General features: G+C 40.7%; 2 protein-coding genes across 10 annotated transcripts in view; one reads left to right on the top strand and one right to left on the bottom strand.

Annotated features, from left to right (window-relative positions):
- The first annotated feature begins 394 nt into the window (after positions 1-394).
- On the top strand, positions 395-19,525 carry Cep57 (centrosomal protein 57). Of its 3 annotated transcripts, none has more exons than XM_050162172.1 (11): positions 396-868; positions 3,493-3,649; positions 6,438-6,617; positions 7,005-7,126; positions 8,859-8,975; positions 9,700-9,777; positions 11,999-12,112; positions 12,862-12,939; positions 16,615-16,850; positions 17,502-17,646; positions 18,450-19,525. In XM_050162172.1, exons 1-11 carry the CDS (start codon positions 824-826, stop codon positions 18,681-18,683), a joined length of 1,506 nt encoding a protein of 501 aa, XP_050018129.1. In that variant the 5' UTR covers positions 396-823; the 3' UTR covers positions 18,684-19,525. The 3 variants fall into 3 exon arrangements, with proteins under 3 accessions (XP_050018130.1, XP_050018129.1, XP_050018131.1); XM_050162174.1 differs by lacking the exon at positions 396-868 and adding an exon at positions 1,230-1,253; XM_050162173.1 differs by lacking the exon at positions 12,862-12,939 and having other exon boundaries at positions 395-868.
- Positions 18,386-19,861, bottom strand: part of Mtmr2 (myotubularin related protein 2) — a 56,142-nt gene continuing 54,666 nt past the window's right edge. For all 7 annotated transcript variants that reach the window (XM_050162165.1, XM_050162164.1, XM_050162167.1 and 4 more), the window contains one exon: positions 18,386-18,588. The gene's annotated coding sequence lies outside the window, so the exon portion shown is untranslated. The remainder of the gene's footprint in view (positions 18,589-19,861) is intronic.

Raw genomic sequence — 19,861 nt, 5'->3', positions numbered from 1 at the left:
CCACTCTATGATTGGCTACAAACAACCTCACGTCACTCGGAAACCCCGCCCAACCCTTGGCCTAGGTTACGCAGGGAGCGCCCACAAAGACAAGAAAGCAACAACCAATAGGAGGCCGGTGCTCTGAGCGCGCGAAATCCGCTCCGAAGAGACCCCGCCCACAAGCCACGGCGGGTCCTGGTGTGGGCGGGGCGCCTGGGCCCTTGGGAAACAAGTCACGAAGCGCCGCTTTTTCAGCCATGGATTTCCATTGGACCGTGTCATTAAGCCCCTCCCACTCCTGCCTGTCATTGGCCGGAAGGCCATCACTTCACCTGGAAAGGCGTGGTCAGGCGAGCGCCCTGGAGTTTGTTGCTGGAGTGCTGATGGCGTGTCTGCACTTTCCTCTCGCTTCCTTCGGCCGCCGTCACCCGCCCCAGCGGCCGCCGGGCGCTCAAGCGGCCGCGGCCTCCGTGCCGTCCTCCACGACACCAGCCCTGTCCAGAATACACAGTGGCGGCCGTCGGCTCACAGCGTCGCCATCCGGTAGGCTCAGCGGCGCGTTACCTTGTGACGTCACCGAGAGAGGAGGCGGGCTCTGGCTTGCCGCCCAAGATGTCCTCTTTCCCGATTGGCTAATGAAGACGTCTGTCAGGACGCGGCGCTCTTTCAGTGCTCGCGGAGTGTGGAGTCCCCGGAGGGTGTGAAGCCGAGGCCCCTAGCCCAGTTCGCAGCCTGCCCGCCCTTTCCATCGGGGGCTCGGCTTGGGCTCGCCCCCGGCGGGCAGCTGTCGAACCCAGAGGAGGAGCTCGAGGACGGCGGCCCGCGTTGCGGAGGCGGGAACATGGCGGCGGCCTCGATCTCGGCGGCTCCTGAGTCTCAGTTTTCGGTAAGCAGCGTGTTCTTTGGGTTCCGGGTGGGCCGCGACGGCTCTCCGGGTTGTCTCACTTTTCTGGTGGCCCCGAATCTGGCGTCGGCCGCACTGCGCGGACAGCGGATCCCCCCGGGAGGCTGCACCTGTCCTCCGGTGCAGCCCTGCCCGCCTCCCCTGCCACCCTGAGCTCGCTGGCCTCGCCGCCGGCTCTGTGGAGCGCTCGGGCCTGTGCAAACCGAGCCGCGTGGTCACGTGAGCGTAACGGCCCCGCTCGGTAGGTGTGCTGGTCTGCGGCGTCCCGGGCCCCGGAGTGCGACCCTGGCGGCCAGAGCCCGCGCTCCCGCTTCCTTCGGGATCGCTAGGGCGCTGTGGAAATTGCTGCTTTGGAGAAGCTAGCGCGGTAATTTAGTCACTGGCGTTTGTAAGATTATCTGTGGAGCTCAGTCTCTTGGAAAACGCTCTAGTAAGAAGAGAGAATTCAGTGGAGAAAGAACAACCTATAGCCACTACAGCAACATCTGGGGCGTTAGGGATTCAGAGTATGCTATGGAGAAAGCCATGAATGATTTGCAGAGATTAGATATGGGCTCATGAAATGACTATACAAGGGTTTTGTACAGAGCCAGTGCCATTTGTTTTGGTACGCTCGTGAGGAGCAGATTGGTAACTAACCAAGAATTTAGTTATAGCCATGTTAACCCATAACCAAGGAGGTTATGAGTTTGGAGTTTGAGATTCAGACCTCAATTCCATATTTAACTTGAAAGCTACTGGCAAATAAAAGTTAAGAGGCCTGAGATTAGAAGAGATTTTTCAAAAGAGAATCTGAACAAGAAAGGAACCTTGAGGACCAAGCCTTGGGGAACTCTGACATTTAATAAAAGTGGGAGGAGAGATGCAGGAAGTTTATGAGGAGAGACCTAGGAAGATCATCGCTGCCCCTCCACTGAGTAAAGTGCTTAGGTAAATGATGACTGTGATCCATGCTTCTGAGAAAGATTATTTTATTTAAAATTTTTCATAGTGATACTGTGCGGGCAGCACATGCCACAGTTTACTCCTGGAGGGCAGAAGACAGCTTTGATATTGCCCCCCTTCCACCTTAGTGGGTTCTGGGGGCTAACTCAGCTCCTTACGCTTTTTCAGCAAGCACCTTTATCCACTGACCTAGATTTTGCTTTAAAAACTCAGAAATCAGTCTAGTATTTAGGAGTCTTGGAGTCCAGGGAGAGGTTTTGTCTTCATCCTTTCAAGGCACTGGGAGGTAGTGGAGAGGGAATAAGAGGTACCAGGAAGGGTTTATTTATAGGCGCTGAGAGGTAAGTGATAACAAAAAGTCACGCTTGCTGCTTGCTTTGGAACACAGAAGGGCTTATTCATGGGTTTTCTATTTAGAACCAGCTGATTCTTTGGTTGCAGTGATAACGTAACCAGATTCTGCTGCTTCTATAAGGGAACTCAACAGTAAAAACCACTAGCTTATTTTGAAAGTTAAATGATGGGACTAGCAGTTCCTAGCTAACCAATAAAAACCCAGTGTTCTCTGTTAATTATATACAAGATCAGTGTATGGGACAACTCATTATGCTATATAATAACAATGATATTTTTAAAAATTAAAAACTTCTGTTTTTCCAATTACTTTCAAAACCTCAGTTTGCCATTGGATTTTATTTATATATTTTGCTATTAGACTTCTCAAAGGATAAATGTTAGTGCCTGAGCCCATGTTACAACAGGTAGAGCTGTCATTTGATCTTAGGCAAAAGGCTGAGAAGTGATTGCACTTATGTGACCATGGCTCTTTTTCTAACTTTCTTAAGCTCATTGCCCCTTGTAGTTTTCATAGCAACAGTGTGTTTTGTAATTGCTTTTATGAATCCATTGGAAGTTTGTATTATTGTTGCACAAAAATACAAATTTTCATTATGTATGTATTTGGATTTTTTTTGTTTAGAAAGCAGTTTATTGTTGTAATGCTTTGTACCTACAAACTACACTAATATTTTAGCAATAAAGTTCTTCAGAAAATTGAAAATTCTAGTTTGTGTGGCAGTCTGTAAAGAACTAGATGTGAGAATTCTGAACAGCTGGCAACCATCCTGTCTTCCTTAGCTTCTAGCATCTCCATTATTTCCCTCCTCACCACAAACTCACCTGCTACTAAAATTCCAGTTTACATTCAGGGGCATACAGATTTGTGACAGAAATAGTTTATAAGAGAATATATAAGTCTAAATATTTTATAGTAGTTTCCTCTTCATGCTAAGTATAATTTTTTTTAAAGAAAAGAACATGCTTTCTTTAGGGGGATTTTTGCTCATTATATAAATATTTGGCAAATATGCTGTTTGTTGAGAATAGAGTAATTCAGCAATTTGTGCCTCTCTGATCTGAACAAAGATTTGACTTGCCTAAATACTTGTATTGAGGTTGTTGTGAGCATGATTTTTTTGCCATGTGGCTGTTTAACCCAAAAGTTGCATCTCTAAACAAAAATCAATAGAGGTTGGGTTCTACTGTGAGATCAGTATGCTGTTTTTCTTTTCTACTGCCTTTTAGAGAAACGTGCTGTGTTTCTCAGTCATGAGTATTTGCTTTAAATGTCTGAAAGGTAATTTCATTCTTTTCTTTTTCAGAACATCCTAGCAGAACCGTCAAGGTCTAATGGAAGTATGGTTCGTCATTCTTCATCTGCATATGTATTATATCCACCTGATAAGCCTTTCCTCAATAGTGATCTGCGACGCTCCCCAAACAAGCCCACACTTGCCTATCCAGAAAGCAATAGCAGAGGTAACCAACTGTAACAGAGTAAATGTTATTTGTTTACTGGTTAGTTTTAAATTCTTAGTTTTGACCTCTCTTGTTTTGAATTTTGAATAATATATATTTCCCCTTTATTTCTGTGAATTTACAGAGCTCTTCATATTGGCTGTTGAACATTATCCATCAAATCATAGAAGCTAAAATACTCTGAGTCACTTAATACTAGTCTGTCATCTCCAGAAATCAGTCAGGAACCTAAGTCTCAGGCAGGGGCTGGAGAAATGGCTTAGTAGTTAAGAACACTAACTGCTCTTCCAAGAGAACCTGGGTTCAGTTCCCAGTGCTCAGATTGCAGTTTACAACTGTCTGTAATTCGATTCCCAGGGAATCTGATAACCTCTTCTAGCCTCTGGGCATTGGGCATGCACATGGGGCACACATATACATGCAGGCAAAGCACCCATACCCATTAAATAAATATCTTTTTAAAAAGTCACAGTCATCATGTAGACAGCACTGATTAGACTCTGAATTATATTTTTCTAAAGAAGACAAACATTAGGAGGCTGTGTGTGTTGTGGGCCAGGTCCTGGAGGAGTGTGAAAGGAGGTAGGTGAACATGATTGAGGTACATTACATACATACATACATGAAACTGTCAGAGGATGAACAAAACCAATACTTTTTTTAAAAACGCCAGGCTTTTTGGCACATTTCTATTCCCAGTGCTGTGTGCCAGAGACAGACAGACAGATCTCGGGGGCTCACTGTCTTGCCAACATAGCCTAATCAGTGAGCCTTAGTTGTGAAAGACCTTGGCTGAACAAACACCATTACCTGAGGAATGGAATCCAAGGCTGACCCCTGACTTTGGCATAGTTACACATTTGAGACATCTGTTGTGTGTCTGTTGCTAGGGATACATGAACAAATATCTGCTTGCCAAAGAGAGGTACCCACAACAGACCAGAGAGATGATTCCATTCTTAAAGACAACTTTGATGAAGCAGTGTGTTTATTGAGCTTCTTCAGATGAGCATGGGCAATTTACAGGTCACTAAGGAAGTTTCTCCCTGGCACTGACAGTTATTAGCAACCTTTGAGAGCTCTCTAGGGAGAAGGGCCTTGTATCCTGCCTTTTGAGCTGCTTGGTAAGCTTTGTGAGCCTCCTCACCTTCCAGGAGGAAATGTTAGGACACCTTTTTAGGGTCTTTTGTGAATAGGCATAGCTGCTCTGATTTCAGTGTGTCCTCCAGAGGCTAAGTGGTTTACGACATTTAATACTCTACTTTGAGACTGTATTATTGTGATAAGAAGCCATGACCCTGGCAACTCTTATAAAGGAAAACATTTAATTGGGACTCACTTATAGTATCAGAAATTTAGTTCATTGTCATCATGGCAGGGAGCATGGTGGCATGCAGGGCAGATGTGGTACTGGAGAAGTATCTGAGAGTTTTACATCCAGATCTGAAGGTAGGAGGAAAAGAGATACTTGGCGTGGTGTGGGCCTCTAAAACCTCAAAACCTACCCACCAGTGACAACAAACTTCCTTCAGCAAGGATACACCTACTCTAACAAGTAGTGTTTTTGGCATTCAAATACATGAGCCTTTGGGGGGCATTATTATTCAAACCACACTCCCAAGCCCCTATAAGCTTGTAGCCATATCATAATGTTACAAAAATGCATTTAGTTCAACTTCAGAAATCCCAATACTCTATCACAGTCTCAACACTGTTTAAAAGTTCAAAGCCTCTCCTGAGACTCATGGAAATCTCCTCATTGTACCCCTTGTAAAATCAAAGTAAGAAAGCAAGTTACATCCTTCACACACAGTGGCACAGAATATATATTGCCATTCCAAAAGGGGCAAGGGAGGACAGTGAGGAACAGTACCAGAACAAGACAGAAACCAGCAAGACAAACTCCACATTGTGCATCTCATGTATGACGTCCAAGAGATCTTCCGATTTCCAACTCCTTTCAGCTTTGTTGACTGCAACACACGTGTTTCTTGCTGGTTCTACTTCCTGTTAGCAGCTCTTCTTGGCAGATATCCCATGACTCTGACATCTCTAACATCTTGGGGTCTCCAACACAATCCAGGTTTCCCCTTCACAGCTTCACACAATGCTTTCCTTTATAAGTGTTGCTATGTTCAGGCACAACCCTGACATATGCTTGGCTTCCATAGCTTTCCTTAGCCTCAGAGGGGGATTGTACAGCCCCTTAGATTATAAAGCCAGAACTACACAGCTTTACACAATGGTGGCATACAGGAAGACATGGTGTTGGAGAAGTATCAGCGTTCTACATCCAATTCTAAAGGCAGCAGGAAGAGAGAAAGACTGGGCCTGACTTGGGCTTCTGAAACCTCAGAGCCCACCCGCAGTGACACACTTCCTCCAGCAAGGTCATATCTACCCTAACATGTAGCACCATTCCCTGTTGACTAAGCTAATACATGAATCTGGAGGCCATTTTTATTCAAAGCACCACAGGATGGTTGTGAATTTATATATGATTAGCCAAAGGCTCCCCTTGGAAGACTTTTGAATTAGGAAATAAGGCCCTGTTTTCAGAGAGTGATCTCCCACTGGACTTGTCAGTCTTCTGAACTTTTCAGAGCGGAGCTCCATGGCTCACACCTATAACCCAGCCCTTGGGAGACTAAGGCAGGAGAATTACTGTGATTTTTTTTTTTAGGTCACCCTAGGGTACAGAATAACACTCTGTCAGAAGAAAATTTCTTTTTTGGTGAGCTTCTCTGTGTGCATTGTTAACCTAAGGTGTGCATTTTATACTTGGCAGCCATATTTTCTGCTCTTAAGAATCTTCAAGATAAGATTCGACGCTTGGAACTGGAAAGGATTCAGGCAGAAGAAAGTGTGAAAACCTTGTCTAGGGAAACAATTGAATATAAGAAAGTACTGGATGAACAGATACAAGAGAGAGAGAATTCAAAGAATAAAGAATCAAAGCACAATCAAGGTTTGTTTAACCAAGAAGGAAACTAAGATCTATCCAGATGTAAATTATTTTAGAATTCCACATTGTGATGGTTACTCTAGCTAAGACAGAATTACATCACAATCAGGCGTTATTGTGAGGAGATGTGACATCATGCTTATTGGCAGTGTGTGACTTGCATAAAGAACATAAGTCACCCAGAGAGGTTTCTAGGACTACTGGGAGGGGCTGGCAGTTTTGGAGGGCTGCTGTTTTGTTTTGCAGTACTCAGGCATACTGAGCAAGCACTCTACCACAAACCTTACCTCTAGCCCACGTATGTACTGTAAGTCCAGTTCCTATATACAAGCTGTTGGAACAAGCCTCTGTGTTAGCTAATTACTACTTTTTTGTGTGTATTCATTTTAGAACTGACATCCCAGTTGTTAGCTGCAGAAAATAAATGTAATCTTTTAGAAAAACAATTGGAGTACATGCGAAATATGATAAAGCATGCAGAAATGGAAAGGACATCTGTCTTAGAAAAGCAGGTATGACATCTCCCACATGAAGTGAATAATGGTAACAGATGATTAGTAGACCTCTTCTCAGAGAGGCCTGATGGCACTGCTATTAAAGCCTCATGCTGAAATGTATTAGGCTCAGTGTGGTAGATAATGGTTTGACTGACTCTGTTTATTATGTATGATTCTTATACTTGGTAGACTTGTGCTTAAATTTCACTAATAGTCATGTCAGTGTTTTGGAGTCTGTATTATCAAATGTGTAAATAACCATATGTACTTCTGAAATCTACTCTATAAAATTCCTTGCAGTTAAAAAAGCCTGGTAATTAATTTGTTTATTGAAACTGGGTCTCATAGAGCCTAGGCTGGCTCATTGTGTTGTGATGACCTGGCCCTTCTCATCTTCTGACTTCATCTACAAAGTACTGAGATTACAGGCACACACCATTACACCTAGTGCACGTGATACTGTGCATTGCACCTAAGGCTTTCTCTAGTGCTAGGCAAGCACTCAACCAGATGAGCTATGTGCCCAACTATTACGTTTGTACAATTTTAAACAAAATGGCTTTCTTCTGTTGCATCAGTAGTCTTTGTATTTAAGTAACTTGTCATTTGTTGAGGATAATTACAACATCGGTGTCCGATAATATTTTTTAAACATCCTTTTCATATGTACAGTTCAACCTTATTATGCAAAACTTGATTTCTTACGTGCTTAAATGCATAATCTGCAGTTGTAAAAGAAATACTATTTTCTAGACTTACATGTTTAAGCAGTTACACAGCAGAGCTGGGAAAAATGTGCCACTGATTAATCATGTTACACATCTTTTCACAGTCTTACTGCTTGGATTATTTTATTATCCAGAATTCTCTTGTATAATTTGAAGAAATGTCAATGGCATATTCAGATACTTAGTGTTAGGCTTTTCCAAATATATCTATTTAGTATATTTGTCCATTTATTTTTATTTGTTTATTGTGAAACTGTTGTTCCTTAAGTATATGGACAGTCTTTCCAAATCAGACCCTAAGTTTGAAGGAAAAAAGAGTATATTTTGCATTCAAAGGAAATAAATGCATACACTTTTTTTTCTTAGTTTTTCGAGACAGGGTTTCTTTGTAGCTTTGGAGCCTGTCCTGGCACTAGCTCTTGTAGACCAGGCTGGCCTAGAACTCACAGAGATCCGCCTGCCTCTGCCTCCTGAGTGCTGGGATTAAAGGCGTGCGCCACCACCGCCCGACCATACAAGTTCTTATAGTCATTAAGAGAGTACTTAATAGGACCAGACTAACTGGAAATACTTGTGTATTTGTGTATGTGTCTAGTAAATCCTCTACCATAGGGTTTAAGGATATATGCCTTTACATAAAACCTTATATAAACTATTTGGTAAAGTATTATATTGAGAATAATATTCCAAGGCTGGTGAGATGACTTAGTGGATAAAGGCACTTGCATTGATGCCTGAAAAGCCAGATTTGATCCTGGGGATCCACATGGCAAAAAGAGGGTACCAGTTCTTAGAAGATGTACTCTAATAGCCAAAGGCACACTGTGCATATACATACAAAATAAGACACAGATCATCGGCACCCCCAAGGTCTTCTCTTAGTGTTCTGTTTCTAGAATTCCTTTCCATATCCAGCAGGTCTGTGAAAGAACAGGCAAAGTACATAGAATTATGCTGGGTGTGTGGTTTGCTTAAAACTTTTTAATCATCTCATAGTGCATTTTGGTGGTGTTTCTCAGGTTTCCCTAGAAAGAGAACGGCAACATGATCAAACCCACGTTCAGAGCCAGCTGGAGAAACTGGATCTTCTTGAACAGGAATACAACAAGCTTACCACAATGCAGGCTCTTGCAGAAGTCAGTGCACATGACTTTTACTTTTACTGATGTAGAGTGCTGTGGTTGTCACTATTTGTTCATAAATGTGGGTATTTATAATGCAAAGGTCTTATACATAGTCTTTAAAAAGAAAGTAATCTGAAAAGGAATGTTGACATTTTGTAATCTTGGTGGCTGGACATAAGGTAGCTCTTTTTGAAAACAGTGAAGGGTGTAATGTTTTTTATACTTAAAACTTACATCATGTAATTTTTCTGAACTAATTTTACTTCTGTGTTTTACTTGAAAAATTAATACTACTGAGTGAAGATCTAGATTTATCTTTATGCAATATTTTCCTTTATATAAACTGTGTTCTTGGACATAGATCATAGATCCCCCCCCCCCCCCCCCCCAATTCTGGCCATTTAACTCATAGCTACTTCACTAATAACTGTTAGTTGATTTGTTGGCCTGAACCATTACCAGAGTGAACTAACATGTTTATTTTGACTATTTATTTATTTATGTATGCAATATTCTTTCTACGTGTATGCCTGCAGGCCAGAAGAGGGCACCAGACTTCATTACAGATGGTTGTGAGCCACCATGTGGTTGCCGGGAATTGAACTCAGGACCTTTGGAAGAGCAGGCAATGCTCTAAACCACTGAGCCATCTCTTCAGCCCCCTCTTTTGACTATTCTTAAAGCTCTACAAAAAGATACTTTTAACCATTATCTGTTTTGATATTCTTATCACTAGAAAAAAATGGAAGAGTTGGAATCTAAACTCCGTGAAGAAGAGAAGGAAAGGAAGCGTATGCAGGCTCAGGCAGCAGAGGTGAGTGGAATGATGAGCAGGTAAATGTGTTTTAATAGGGAACAGTTACGCATGAGCACCAGATCCATAAGTAGACCTCAGATAGCTTTGTATTGGAAATTAGGAATGTAACTTTGCAAAGAAAATTTGAGCAGTTCTTTGGATGTTTGAGATTACAGCCTGGATTAGCATTTTTAAAACCTTTGAGATTGGAGCTGGAGAGAAGGTTCGGAGATCAAGAACACATGGTTGTCCTTGTAGCAGACCTGACTTTCATTATCAGCAACCCACATGGTAACTTAAAACCGTCTATAACTCCAGTTCCAGAGTCTGACACTTCCAACCCTGGGGCACCAAGCACATTCACATACATAAATGCAGGCAGTTTTGTAATATATAAATCCATAGACATAAAAAATACTTGTGAAGTAAAAACATGTCAAACACATGTATTTATTACATCATTAGGTATGATGAGCCACTCGCCAACCATTCAGTATCCACTGTAAGAGTGTGTCTTGGGTCGGAGTTATAGTTGAAGGATTGATTGCCTAGCATTCATGAGACACTTGGTTCAGTCCTCAGTACCGCAGCAACAAAACTGCTTTCCTTGAGGGTGTTAAGATACTGGGACCGAAATTAAGGTAGTAGCCTGCCTTAGTAGAAGAGAACTCTGTTCTCTCCTAGTTTTGAATTTTATCCTATGCGGTGGCTAGCCACCTGGTGGTAGAATTGTGTAGATGATTCAGGACATGAGTTCATGTATTCTAGCCAGACTGCATTATAGAGGGCACACTGAGGATAAGAAAGTCTTTCTTAGATGCTAAGATAAAGTTGTTTTATATTTTAACTAGTTGTTTGGATATTTCCTAGATACTCTCTCTTTTCCAACCTCTTTAAGATGATGCTAGTATTTTAATTTTTATCATAGTAACCCACGAAGCAGATCTTAGAAGTTACTAATGGACCCGTTGTAGTTGAGCCTATGGCATCTTGTCTTAGTGTCCTGCATTCTTACAGCTGCTGATGCAGGAATAGAAATATTACTCTTCTAGTGCTTCTTTGAATCATTTATTGGTTGGGTATGCCTATTTTTTTTATTAAACCTGATATGATTTGTAGATTTATTTTTTCTGTGTGTTTGTTAAATGGCCACTTAACCATTTTTGATTGCTGTTTTAAGATGTCTTTGCTCCTCACATGTAATATTACAAAGGTATGGGTTATTCTTTATTAAATTGGATAGTCTTTGTATGCTATAAACAGAAATCTTGACAAACTTATTGATTGATGAATTCTTGTCAGTTTGAGTTTGAGTGAACAAAGTATTTAGCCCTCCAGAGCCTGGGTTATAGTGCTAGGGAAATGAAACAAGAAATGATATTTTTTTTTTTTTAAAAAAAAAAAGCTTTTTAAAATCCAGGCACACATAGAAGACATTCACTAGAAAAACTAGATATGAGCTAGAAAAGCAGCTCAAAGTAGTCCTTAAGTGGTTCATTTGTTACTGTTGTTCACACTTGTTGACAGTGTAAGTATTCCAGACGGACAGCATCCTGTGGAGTTAGGCCTAGTATAATATTATTCAGTATGTCCAAGTGTGGCATGCTCCTGGGATAGAGAGCCCAGCATTCCACTGCCAATGACGACCGTGTCCTTAGAGTGCATGAGATGAGGAAGGAATGTTCTGTTTTTAGTATTCCTTGCATTTCTTCCATTACTTGTGCTATTTCTTAAAAGTCAGTCATAACTTCTAAGGAACTTTTTCTCAGTTGGAATTTTTAAGCTCTTTAAGAGGAGGAATCTGGTATTAGAATTTTTACCAAACTCCAGACTACTTTTAATATATAGAGATACAAAATAACCACTTTTGCAGATTTTTGAAGAGCAGGGCTATTGAAAGATAGAGAAAAATGCAGCTTCCCCCAACTCCCCCAAGATTTACTTTTATTTTATAGATACGGGTGTTTTGCTTGTCAGTTTAGAGCTACATGTATTCCATTTAATTCCTGAAGTAGAATTTGCAGAGTAACTACCAGTAGTGGAACAGTGCTTCCTTGCAAGGCACGGCCGACTGTAGCTCAGCAGTTCACATAAAGGAGAGACTAAAGACATACTCTAAAGCCATGTCATTTCTACCAGTGAGATGATTACCACTGTAGTTATAGACTTTTATATGGCAACTCAAATGTGAATGATAGCTTTTATTTTGCATCATTAACTCCTTACTAATTTTTTCTAGCTGCAGACTGGTCTAGAAGCAAACAGACTTATTTTTGAAGATAAGACAGTTTCTTCGTATGTTCCAGCCAGCAGTAGAAAAATTAAAAAGAAGAAGTCAAAACCGCCAGAAAAGGTATGGAAACTAAACCGATCACAATTTTAAGTCCCAATTTTGTGTAATAATTTGTGCCAACAACACTCGAGCCACATGGTAGTAGAATCTTGGGCGAGTGAGTCTCTTTCATACTTAGTTTCTGTACTCAAAGCTGAAGAGAAATAAAATTTACTTGTGAATTCTTTTCCTGGTAGTGAGGGCCTATATGAAAGCATTGGGAACTACAAAAGAACATAAACATTTAGGAATATGCATCTGTGTTCATTGCCTCTATCACCTTTCACTCTTAAAATGCTTTGTGAATGCTGTTCCTCTACTTAACTCTGAGATCTGTTTTGCCAGTTATCCCCCCCCCCCCCCCCCGCATTCAGGCCTCAAGTAATATGATGTATAAAAGGCGTTGTGGTTTGAATGTGAAATGGTGTGAAACGGCCCCCATGAAATCACTGGGAAGCAGGCCTTGAGGTTTTTAGCCTGGCCCACTTACTGTCCTTTATCTCTGCATTTTGACTCTTGTCCAGTATGATGAATACCACCAACCCCAAGCTTTGCTGTCAAACTTTTTCCATGATGAGTTCTATCTGATCAAACTGTGGGCCAAGAAAGTTCTTCCTTCATAAGTAGCTTCTTGAAGCCTTGTTTCTACTTGGTCACAGCAGCAAAAAAGTAGCTGGTATAGCTAGGTACTCATTAGTTCCACAGTGAGCTGATGTCTTGGTGTTAGTTCACCAAAATAAATGAAATGGCTTTCTTTTATCTCCATCCAGAAAGGTTCTAAGAACTATTTCGGTGCACAGCCACATTACAGATTGTGCTTAGGCGATATGCCCTTTGTTGCTGGAAAGGTGAGTTATGTAGCTATTGATTTTCATGTTTAAATTATTTCAGTGTCTGTTTGTTTTTCCCTTTATGTGTATGAGTGTTTTGCTGGCCTGTATGTCTGAGTACCATCTGTGCTTAATACCCAGAGATGCCAGAAGAGGGTGTTAGATCCCCTGGGATTAGAGTTCCAGGTGAGCTGCCAAATGGGTGCTGAGAACTGAGCCTGGAATTCCGCTGGAAGAGCAGCCAGTGTTCTTATGGCTGAGCTATCTCTCCAGCCTGTTTTAGTCTTTATTACACATTTTATGGGATATTAAAAAAAAATTTCTTCTGCCTCAGCCTCAGAACTTCTGGGATTATAGGTATGAACCAACACCGTACCTGGCTCTAGGAAACCCTTTTAGAAGGCACAAACTACTGTTTTATATAACATCAACTCAAAGAACAGACTTTCTCCTGAGTCTTAGTATAAGCCTCTGTATATTTGGTTGTGAAGTTACTAGTCTTAGTATAAGCCTCTGTATATTTGGTTGTGAAGTTACTCTTTATCCAAACTTCTTAATTTGTGTTCATTAAAAACGTTTTGTTTTCAATGTGGAAAAAAGGGAGGGGGCATCAATGCATCTGGAAGTCAGGGTTCAAGCTGAAGGTAGTTCTCTATTTCCACAATAGCTTCAGGCTTGTACAGCCAGAGTGCTTTCACCTACTGAGCCATCATACTGTTCAATTTTGTAGTGATACATTTACCCTGTTTCACCTGGCAATATCATTCTTTGTCCTGTCCAGAGTCATACCCATTTTGTTGTCTTTGGTAATTTGAGTCACTAGAAAAGTAAGACTGTTAGCCCAAATTTTTCATTACTATACTCAATCAGAAAAATAGCAACAAAAATTTTAAAAATTGTTTATTGCATATTAAAGTATACATACTGTGTGTGTGTGTGCGCGCGTGCGTGCGTGTGTAAGTTACTGGCAAGTAGTGATTATTTTGATTGTCATTAGCCACCTTTGATTCCTAGGATCACCCCACTGGGTCTGATGTAAGATTCCTTTCCTAATGTGACAAACTAAAGTTAGTCAGGACAAACTCAAACTAAGCACTTACAAGGAAACATTTTTAAGCAATGAGCACATTAGGGTTTACGTTTTTCCCACAAATCTGCATTTTTTTCTTTTCTTTTTTTTTAATTTATTAAAGATTTCTGTCTCTTCCCCACCGCCGCCTCCCCTTTCCCTCCCCCTCCCCCAGTCAAGTCCCCCTCACTTGTCAGCCCAAAGAGCAATCAGGGTTCTCTGCCCTGTGGGAAGTCCAAGGACCACCCTCTTCCATCCAAGTCTCGTAAGGTGAGCATCCAAACTGCCTAGGCTCCCACAAAGCCAATACGTGCAGTAGGCTCAAAAACCCATTGCCATTGTTCTTGAGGTCTCAGTAGCCCTCATTGTCTGCTATGTTCAGTGAGACCTGTTTTAACCCAGGCTTTTTCAGACCCAGGCCAGCTGGCCTTGGTGAGTTCCCGATAGAACATCCCTATTGTCTCAGTATATGGGTGCACCCCTCGCAGTCCTGAGTTCCTTGCTCGTGCTCGCTCTCCTTCTGCTCCTGATTTGGACCTTGAGGTTTCAGTCCGGTGCTCCATTGTGGGTCTCTGTCTCTGTCTCCTTTCATCGCCTGATGAAGGTTAATATTCAGGAGGATGCCTATGTTTTTCTTTGGGTTCTCCTTCTTATTTAGCTTCTCTAAGAACCCGAATTATATGCTCAATGTCCTTTATTTATGGCTAGAAACCAAATATGAGTGAGTACATCCCATGTTCCTCTTTTTGGGTCTGGCTTACCTCACTCAGGATAGTGTTTTCTATTTCCATCCATTTGCCTGCAAACTTCAAGAAGTCCTTGTTTTTTACTGCTGAGTAGTACTCTAATATGTATATATTCCATACTTTCTTCATCCATTCTTCCATTGAAGGGCATCTAGGTTGTTTCCAGGTTCTGGCTATTACAAACAATGCTGCTATGAACATAGTAGAGCATATATTTTTGTTGTATGATAAGGCCTCTCTTGGGTATATTCCCAAGAGTGGTATTGCTGGGTCCAGGGGTAGGTTGATCCCGAATTTTCTGAGAAACCGCCACACTGCTTTCCAGAGTGGTTGCACAAGTTTGCATTCCCACCAGCAATGGATGAGTGTACCCCTCTCTCCACAACCTCTCCAGCAAAGGTTATCATTGGTGTTTTTGATTTTAGCCATTCTGACAGGTGTAAGATGGTATCTTAAAGTTGTCTTGATTTACAAATCTGCATTTTAAACAAGTTGTGCTGATGGCTTAATGGAGCTCAACAAGTCCAGCCAACTATTAAGAGTCTTATTTCCCATTGAAAACAAGAACTTTGAAACAACTATCAGGTTTTCTTCCTTCTGTGTTTATGCTGTGACAGATATATCTCAGTGCTTTCTACTATTCAAAGGAAGCTGAGCATGGTCTGCACCTCAAGCTATTTGCTCTTACAAAAACACAGATAGTTACATTACGACTCATGACAGGAACAAAATTACAGTTAGGAAGTAGTAATGAAATAATTTTATGGTTGGGGGTCACCACACATAAGGAAATGTATTAAAGGGTCGCAGTAGAGAACCACTGCTCTAGGACCTGGAAGAACAAGTGAGTACATAAAATAGACATGGAGATACATAGAGTATTGTATAGTAAGGTGGCTTATTTGTTTCCTGGTTGCCTGGTAGCTCAGACCCAAACATAACAACCATATTACTTAAATCACTTCTTGACCCATTAGCTCTAGCTTTTTATTGGCTCTTACATCTTAATTTGCCCATCTCCATTAACCTGTGAGCCACCACAAGGTTGTGGTCTACCAACAAAGTGTCGATGTGTCTGTCTCCAGGGGCGGCTTCATAGCTTCTGTCTCCACCACCTCCTTTCTCTCAGCATTTTTAGTTTTTCTTGCCTGGCTCTGCTCTACCCTATCACAGGCCCAAAACAGCTTCTTTATTAATCAGTGGTATTCACAGCATACAGGGGGGATCCCACATCAGAGTATGTTGTGATAAACAATGATAGACAGATATAAAAATTGCCAGTGGGCTATCTGAGAAGTGGAGCAGTTAATCTCTCAGGCATTTAGAAATGGTACGTTTAACTAGGCTTTAAGGCAGGGTATGAAAGTGGCTTCACCAAAGAAATACCATTTGCAAATACAGTTTGCTCACAAAATTAAGTCAAGAAACTGTAGAGGGTTGAGCAGAAGTATAGGCTGTGCTCTACACATAAAGAGCCATTTTCTCTGTCCTAAGGAGTTTGGCTGCTTGGGAGCACATCACAGAATCAGGAAGAATAATGAATGATAGGGGTGGAGCTAAGAACACAAGGCCAAGGCAGGAAGGCCAGTTGGGGTGTTTTTGGTGGTGTTTGTCTTTGGTTTTAGATGAGGTCTTGAGCCCCTATGTAGCACAGGATGAACAATTATTGGTCCCCTTGGCCTCCACCTCCCAAGTGCTAGAATTACAGGTATGCACTAACACACCCAGCATATGATAATAGACGTGTGTGAGTGTGACACAGGGTGGACAGTGTAGGACGTTTGTGCCTTAGACTTAAGAGGTGGTTTACTTTGCTCAGGTTAAGAACTAGAAAATGGGAATAGAGGATATTGTTTACTTAACTTACTTTCTCTTTAGTCCACCAGTCCCAGCCATGCCGTAGTAGCCAACGTTCAGCATGTCTTGCATCTGATGAAGCACCACAGTAAAGCTTTGTGCAATGATCGAGTTGTTAACAGTGTTCCCTTGGCAAAGCAAGCTTGTTCCCGAGGTAGCAAGAGTAAGAAGCCAGTGACACCTCCTTCCAGCAGTGTCAGTGAAGAGCTGTCGGATGTCTTACAGACACTACAGGATGAATTTGGGCAAATGAGCTTGTGAGTTTTAAGTTTTTTAATTTAAAATTACATTTGGCTCTAAAATCCTATTTTTTAGTTGCTTGAATTTATTAATCCTAATTTTGTTAACAGGTGTTGAGCATAATCCTTCAACTAGCTCAGTGGCTAAAGGTTATTTTAAATAAACGTAACTGACATGGCTACCACCTCCCTTTCTAATTTTGTTAGGTGGCTAATGCTATGTGAACGTTAATAGTTTTTAGGGTTAGCTAAATGTAACTGAGTTAGGACAGTTTAGAAACCAGTGTCCTCTTATAGAATTTCTTTATATGGAATGTTGATGGAGGGAGAAGAAAGCAAATAAAAGTATATTAGTCTACAACCCTGGATGAACACAAACTTGAATACTTGTGTATACCTTCATTTTGTATTATTTATTTATGTGTATAGCACATGGACTGGTGACCAAGGAGGCCAGAATATAGGACACCAAAGCCCCTGGAACTGAGGTCACAGGTGGTTGTGAACCACTTATATATCAGTGTGGTGCTGGAACTGAATGAACTCAGGTTCCCTGGAAGAAGCAGCTCTTTGTTAAAAGGCAAAGTGGGTCATTCATACCGAGATTTAAAGGATGTAATTGTTAAAGATGAGAAACTTAAGGAAGCTGCACTTGTGTTTTGTGTGTAGTGATCACCAGCAGCTTGCTAAACTCATCCAGGAGTCACCGACTGTGGAACTGAAAGACAACTTAGAGTGTGAATTGGAGGCATTAGTAGGGAGAATGGAAGCAAAGGCCAACCAGATAACTAAAGTTCGGAAATACCAAGCCCAGGTAATTCCTTTCCCTCACTTGTTGGTCATGACTAACTTTCCCCCTTGGTCTATATTAATTGATGATGCTAAGGTATGTTTACTTGTCCAGGCTATTCTTGAGGAACAGTCAGTCTGTGTTACATGGTTTAATAAAGAAGTGTTAATTCTCACTTAGGTTTCATATAAGTCTTTAGTGAATATATTTAACATCTTTAGCCTTATGAATAAATTTTAACTTATGGATAAATTTAAATGGTTGAGTTTGACCAAATTAAATTGTCTACAACACACCTAGAGTTTTTCAGTTTTCAACATAGTAAGTCTGATTAAATATGTGAAAAAGTAGTATGTTTGCTCATACCAAAACCTACTTCAGCTTTGCCCACTTATTTCCAAACTTCAGTTATTGTCAGTCCAGGAACTGGACTCCACCTTTGTTCTGGCTCTGCTCCACAGTAATCTCAAAACCACAGTCTAGTTCTCTAGATGAAAGCCCTGATGAGGTTTATTTAATGTGAGTACACCTCCTCCTACCTTTACTTAGTGTTTTTACATACTTAAGTACTAGAATACTGAATGATTGATGATTTCTGCAGGTTATATGCTTAAAAAGAAAAAAAAAAAAACCTTGCCTAGAATGTATCATTTGAATGTTAGAGGAAGACTGTTTAAGGTATTGGTGCACTCAGGAGGCAGAGCCAGAAGGATCAAGAATTTAAGACTGTATATAGCAAGACCGTGTGTCAAAAACAAAATACTTGAGCTAAAAGAAAATGTTTTTATTGAATTCGATTTTTTTCCCTGCCTTGATTATTTGGATAGCTGGAGAAACAAAACATAGATAAGCAGAAGAAGGAATTAAAAGCTAACAAAAAGACTGTTGAGGAAGAAGGAAACAGCAGCAGTCGGTCATCTGGAGGCACAAGGACCACAAGTAAGAAGGATTTTGCCAAACACAGACCTGGAGAAAAAAGCAGGAAAAATCTTCAGTTACTGAAGGACATGCAAACCATACAGAATTCACTGCAGAGCAGTAATCTGTGCTGGGATTACTGACACCAGATCATAAATGATGTACCTTACTGGATAGAATTTCCAGGTTTCATGCTTGCTAATGTTGCCATTACTAGCAGGTATTAAGGGGCCCAAGCTTCATTACAATCTCTTGTGTTCTACAGCACAACTAAATGGAAATGGAGTTTTACAGCCTGAGAAGCTGCGCTGTTTCTATACCCTCTATACTGCACTTTGTAAACAAATGACCAGTTTTTTACCAGTGGGTGTGTTTTTTAAGTAGGAATATATGTAAATTGGGCTTGAAAATTTAGAATATGAGGCTTTCCCCAGAGTCAGTGCTTGAAAAGTCTCGTTTTTAAAATCTTCCCATGGCATGAAGTGACCACTACCTTTCCCTTCTCCAGATACCATTAAATGTAATGTTTCAACTACTGATAGAGGTTTTCTGTATTTAAATATTTATTTATTTAAGAGGACTTTGTTTTGTTCTACTTTTTGGTATTTCAGATATTGACTCTTAAAGACCAAAACATTTTAAGTAAGTTACTCATGAAATATATAACATCTTCATGAAACTAGAAACAGTTGTTAATGAAATAAATGAAATATTGGAGTAAAGAACTAGGAGGGGATGTTATGAAATGTACACACTGCAGTTTTTAGACAATACCTATTTGTAATCATGTTATTCAGTTAAGCACTGGCTTTAGTCTTGACTCTTAGAGAATCCCATTGCTTTTAGCATAAAAAATAAAGGGTAGTGTGTAAACTGAACACACACAACTATCATTATGTCAATGTAAATTATACTTTTGAATAGATCGACATGTTAAACTTTATAAATTTGGTACTAAAATCAATAAAGCAATTTTTAAACTTCACTTAGTAGCCAACTAACAAAAGTGTCATTTGTTGTACAATCTCAAGAGTGCATATTAGTATCCTGATTGAGAAACAGTATTTAGTGCATGTTTGTCATTCTCCTGCTTTCACCTAAGCCCAGTATGACTGACTGATTTATTAGACAGGCTGGTGAACACGCTAGCCATATACTAAAGGAACTGAAGTGGAGGTTATGGATTACAGCTTAAAAGCATGCACTATTCATGCTACAATTTTCTAGTTAAAATTCTCAGAGTCATTACATAGATTGAGATTTATAAATCTGAAATTGTATATAAACTTGTGTGTGCAATTTTCTGACAAGCAGGTTTGCA

This window comes from Alexandromys fortis, unplaced genomic scaffold (genome assembly GCF_014885135.2).
Source record: "Alexandromys fortis isolate MF-2015 unplaced genomic scaffold, M_Fortis_MF-2015_v1.1 scaffold_112, whole genome shotgun sequence".
In the NCBI taxonomy this organism is placed as follows: Eukaryota; Metazoa; Chordata; class Mammalia; order Rodentia; family Cricetidae; genus Alexandromys; species Alexandromys fortis.
The sequence above is the reverse complement of the archived record's forward strand: the minus strand, read 5'-3'. Positions and strand labels throughout refer to the sequence as shown.

Excerpts from the sequence above, each read along its gene's own strand:
- Cep57 (XM_050162172.1), top strand. The coding sequence starts at position 824 with ATGGCGGCGGCCTCGATCTCGGCGGCTCCTGAGTCTCAGTTTTCG. Across the intron at positions 3,650-6,437 it reads TCCAGAAAGCAATAGCAGAG|CCATATTTTCTGCTCTTAAG; the intron begins GTAACCAACTGT and ends TATACTTGGCAG. Across the intron at positions 12,940-16,614 it reads TGCCCTTTGTTGCTGGAAAG|TCCACCAGTCCCAGCCATGC; the intron begins GTGAGTTATGTA and ends CTTTCTCTTTAG.